Source organism: Lotus japonicus, chromosome 3 (assembly GCF_012489685.1).
Source record: "Lotus japonicus ecotype B-129 chromosome 3, LjGifu_v1.2".
Lineage (NCBI taxonomy): Eukaryota > Viridiplantae > Streptophyta > Magnoliopsida > Fabales > Fabaceae > Lotus > Lotus japonicus.
Genome location: NC_080043.1, coordinates 96232566 through 96237819, shown reverse-complemented (window position 1 = coordinate 96237819; position 5254 = coordinate 96232566). Strand labels below are relative to the sequence as shown.

Here is a 5254-nt window from a genome sequence, read left to right as displayed (position 1 = left end):
ACTCACACACTGATCACAATCAATCACACTCTTGTTGTTGTTGTTATTAAGTATTAACTTATTATTATGAAAGAATAAAAAGAGGAAGAAACTTTCAAACATTACCGCAAATGGCGCGAACAAGAGAGAAACAATTGCCACCAACACCAAGTGTTCTTATTTCCAATACGAGACTCAACACACCCAATTTCATTCATTTAATTTCAACTATGTATGTGATTTGAGAAATGTGTTCATTTTTCCAATTCACCGCTCCAATTTCCACCATCCCTACATTTGAAAACCCTCAAATACCCCTTTATCTAAAATCACATTTCTCATACACTCTTAATTTTCCTCATTCCCGCACTCGCACCCCAACTCACTCTTACTCCCACTCAACTTTTCTCTTTCAATATCTTCTTCTTCTACCTTCATCACCCTTTTTTTTTCTTCTTCGATCTTCATCACATTCAGGTAAGTTTCGCTAAGTTTACTTCCCCGTTTTCATTTAGTTTCGGCTTTCCCTCCCATCTGCTTTTCATTTTCGCTCGACAAAGTTTTCACCATTGGAGCCGAATTTTGTGGGTCTGTGTTTTAAAACCTAGTTGCTTTCATAACAATAAATATATCCTAGAAATGTATAGTCCTAGATGATGGCAAAAAGAATAAAAATGAGGGCAATATAGGTATTTACTACAGAGGGTGAGATTTGGGGGTGATGGTTACCAAAATTAACCCCTTTTAGAAATCTAAAGTTTATACTTGGGCCATACTTTGGTCCAAAAACTAAAATCGAATTTGAATTTTACCTTGTTTGGGTCAATAGTAGTTGTTTTTTGACTTTTTCTTATACCCTCTGTGCATTGTGTTTCTGTTTCGTTCTTACGCACAAAACTTGCATTGTGTTGTTAAAGAATCTCACTCCTCTCGTGCAATTTCAATTCAAGCACATACATACAGGACAGGTACCTAGATTATCAATTTCTGTGTTATTCATGTTTTATATGCACTTGTTGTTCATCACAATAGGCTTATGGCTGCTTGAGAGATAGAGAAAGAGAGTAAATTAAAAAGGGAATGCTTGCAAAATTGGCACATACATTCTTTAATTTCTGGCACTGATCATATTCATGAGTTCTTTGATAAGTAAACTTTGTTTTGTGAAAATATGTACAGAAGTTATGAACCTTACTATTTGTATCAACATTACAAGCATCTTCCATGTCTGAAATATCTGATTCAATTTTTTGACCTAGTCTCAGCTGGAATTTGCTGCATTGGAAAACTGATACATACACATACAATTTTTTTAATTAATCTCACCACTACCTTTTTTTTAATCTTTTTTTCTCTAATTTCCTTGTGAGCATAGAACAATTTCATTGTTGCATATGTCACATGAGGGGCATTTTTTTGTTTTTTCAGATTATTATTAATAATAAATTGTGGAGCTTGCAGTCATGAGAAAGATACTGTTTTTTGAAATATTCCTTGGCCAGGAGCAAGTATTGCTAGTGGGTCATAAAGAGATTTTCTTTTCAGAAATGCTTCCCACTTGGAACCAAAATGGTCCCTCCATTCTTCCTGTGTACTGTGGTGGGGTAAATATTGCTTTGCTCCAAGTTGTGCTCTTTCACAGTATTCTAAAATCCTTTTATTCTGACTTAGTATATATTCTAGACCATCAGTTCCATTGGAAGAAGGGACAGCAGAGGTAAGAAATGCCACTAGGTAGAAAATATCTTCATCTGGAATAGCAACAGAAGTTCTGTTGTCCCACCTGAAAACAACATATAATACACATTAAATAAAGTCAATTAAATAATGATGGCTTAAAAGATATTGGTAGAGTTAATGTTTTGTAAACCATTACTTTGATTTGTTTACTGGGTAGATAAGGACAGGACCATTGCTTGTTTCTTTGAGGATGTTCCCGAATACGACTTGTGCGAAACTGTGTATTTTGCTTTTTGGTATAAAGAGATTGAGCCATGGGTGTGGAACATCCCACAAGCCTTTTGAACGCAATTTGACCTCGGATACATGCACCCTGTCTAAGAAATCTACATATGTGACTTCTGTTAGAAAAAGGGTTGATGGGATATAGCTTAAATAGGACAGGTCTCTCTCAACTTCCTGCATAAAAATAAAAGAAACATAGTGAGAGACAGTTGAAACAGTGCATGTTTGTTTAAAAGACTTTGCATAATTCAAGTAACGTTTACTCAGAAGCTTTGATTTGTAGCTTGTAACCATAAGTAATTCTATATCATTTAACCATGTAACTAAACATGCTAATGGTTTTTCTGTAGGAATATGATGATAACTACATGTAATATGAATGAGTGAATTAACTATCTATTTATTTTCATAAAAATTTGCTTGCCTCACCTGATTTACTACATCTATTTCTTCCAAGCTGAAGTATTTGGCCAATTCTAGGCAGTAGAGTGTTCTTCCCTCTGACTTGAAATGACTAGCTTGAACTGGGTCTTGTGGATTGAAGGAGGATCTCCAGTTATTTAGCAGACCAGTTCTGTTTATTATCACAAATCCTTCAATGTAATCAAATGCATTTTCTGCAGATATTAATTGCTCTTGGTCTCTTGTGAAAGCTGAGAAGTCTGAGTATAGCACTCTAATCCACTTTACCTGTTCCAAGAGAAAGAAATTTTATGTGATGAGCTTTCAAATCAATGATTAAAATCCAAAAACCTTGCTTTTGATATAGTCCCTGATTCATTACCTTGGTAGGTGCTGGTTCTAGGAGAATTCTTGCCCTGGTTATAATGCCAAACTGACCGAGCCCCCCAAGAGCACTGTGAAAGAGTTCCCCATTATGCTCCTTAGAACAGTTTACCACCTCCCCTGTTCCTGCAGTTGTATATTTTCCATCTTTCATTCCTCAAAAGAGAATAAACAGAAAAGACATTTTCTTGTTGAAAACTTATTTGACACCAATAATCAGAGAAACTTTCATATGTCACCAAGGTCAAATCATCAACTAGGAATCTTGTGGGAGAAGGAGCTAGTAGTAGCTATTATTTCAGGTTCAATTGAGTTATTAGTTCAGGAAAGAGAAAACGGTAGCTGTTTTATGTAATTCTCATTACACAATTGATTATCCTTCTCCACTCTCTTGACCTGGTCATCCCGTTTGGATACAGACTAAAGACCACTTATTGGAGCCTATCTATAAAAAAAGAAGATTGGATAAGTTTCAATAAGTGCTCTTTGGTCAGCATCAGAATGGGCTTTATGGTGTTCAACGATTTACTAGATGGCTTTACAAACAAACCTGTAACAATCTCCAGCTGCTGAACATTGCTTATCTGGGGACCGTGCTTAAATGCCTGACCACTAACACCAGCATTGGAGAGAGTGCCACCAACTGTAAGATGAAGGTAATCTGTCCATGATCTTGGTGCATAACCGTATCTCAGAGTCTCATGCAGGATGTTTATCCACAGTTCCCCACCTGAGACATCCACATATGGAGAATTTCCTCCATATACCTGCATTTCTTTAACCTTGAGTGATTCCATGTTGATCACTATTCCTCCATGAGCTTGTGCCTGGCCCTGCAGTGAGTGGCCATGGCCTCTGGCTGCAACAGTGAGATGAGAGCTAGGTCCCATGAGCCAGATATGCTTTATGGTGGCAGCTATATCAGGAACTGATTCTGGATGCAGCACTGCCATTGGATGGTGTTGGTACCTGTTACCAAAGTCCCTGGCTGCATGCCTTAGGCTAGCTTCATCAAAATTTAAATTAAGGGGAAGTGTTTTTAGTGTGGAAGGGATACTTGAAAGACACAAGCTAAGCCTAATGACTATGCAACTAAGAAACAAGATGATGAAGCTTCTGAGGAACATAATGTTGTGTTCCCCAACAAGACTAAATGGTTGGTAATGGTATCTCATTTTTCTGTTACAAGGTAGTTGAAGAGGAATTAATAAGCTGCTTGTTTGATATTGAAGGTGTTGTTTCTTTGTGAAAGTGAAGGGATTTGATGGAATTGAAGGTTTGGGCCAGAATTTAAAGAAGTTAGAGGGTGGCTAAGTCAACCCTTTTATGAGAATGCGTATGTGGACTGCTAACTTTGCAGGAAGAAGTTTTGGGATCTTCTTTAGGGGTAGCTTGTTTAAATAAGAAGCTATAGCCATCATAGAGAAGCCAAGTTGAGTAAGAAAAGTAACAACAAAAAGAGATTTCTCAAATCTTCAACTTTTCCAAACAGTTGTGATCATAATCACATCTTAAAACATGGAAGAAAGACGTGTATTCAAGTTCCTGTTCATTAGCCAACTTAAGGACAATTTTCCCAATTTAGAAATGAGTCCTTGCTTTTTCCACAGTGCTCATTTCTCTTTTCCCCTTTAGGCTGGTACTTCCTGTCCACCTTACACGTATGCTCAAGTGTTGGTATTGAGTCCATTGTTGTCGGAATGTAAACATCGCGTATCCTGCTATTAGATTGGATGAGAAGGACATGAGGCTTGCTTTGAATTCATTAGGAGTGAGTGAGAAAGAGAGTGATGAAGTTGGACTCGGTGGGTTATGTGTTGGTCCATCAGACACGTGAAGTCTTCATTCATTTTGTTCTTGGGAGGGACTATGGCTCTTGCACTTGATTGGTCAGGTGGGGACCTCTTGCTGTCTCAATTTCTTGTCCCACCAATAAAATCGTGATATGTCAGTTAAGAAGCAATCACAAGATTACATGGTGATGTGTCAAAATTGTACTTGTTGTACTAAGTGGTGGTGCACGATAGAGTATGAGGCGGAGATGTACATGCAAAAGACACTCTGACGCTCAAGTCGTAGTCTTAAAAGAGCAATATGTAAGCAAATTAGCAATGCTTGAGTTATGGAATGATCAAACAGAGTAAAATATGAGTGACAATGAAGCTACTAACCTTTTTTAGTCATTGTTAGCAGCTTTCGTGATGATAGCTTTGCTTGAGCAGTCTTTGAATCATTAACTCTATGGCTGCTTACCTTTGCTCGGCTAGCCAGTTTGGACGAGTTAAAACTTTATTTTGGTTTAGGTCATCTTGGCCAACCAACTCGGCGTCCTTTGGGCCGACTAGGACGATGATGAGCCTATTAGCTATTTGGGCAGGCCAAAACATGATACATGTTTGGGAACCTCGTGGTGGACACTAACCAAAAAAAAGGGAAAATTGGAGAGGGAGTTTGAGAGGAAAAAAATGAAAGACTGCTACTTACATATAAGCTGAAGTATGCACAATTACAACTGCACTGATGC

The 5254-nt window shown here is 37.7% G+C and overlaps 1 protein-coding gene across 1 annotated transcript; it reads right to left on the bottom strand.

The window, feature by feature from the left end:
- Positions 1-1153: 1153 nt before the first annotated feature.
- On the bottom strand, positions 1154-5254 carry LOC130747875 (cytokinin dehydrogenase 6-like). Its single transcript, XM_057600927.1, has 6 exons — positions 4902-5254; positions 3281-4650; positions 2729-2856; positions 2374-2634; positions 1856-2118; positions 1154-1762 (listed from the first exon to the last, which is right to left on the bottom strand). Exons 2-6 carry the CDS (start codon positions 3903-3905, stop codon positions 1441-1443), a joined length of 1599 nt encoding a protein of 532 aa, XP_057456910.1. The 5' UTR covers positions 3906-4650; positions 4902-5254; the 3' UTR covers positions 1154-1440.

Excerpts from the sequence above, each read along its gene's own strand:
- LOC130747875 (XM_057600927.1), bottom strand. The coding sequence starts at position 3,905 with ATGAGATACCATTACCAACCATTTAGTCTTGTTGGGGAACACAACATT. Across the intron at positions 2,857-3,280 it reads GCAGCTGGAGATTGTTACAG|GAACAGGGGAGGTGGTAAAC; the intron begins GTTTGTTTGTAA and ends ATACAACTGCAG. Across the intron at positions 1,763-1,855 it reads TACCCAGTAAACAAATCAAA|GTGGGACAACAGAACTTCTG; the intron begins GTAATGGTTTAC and ends TGTTGTTTTCAG.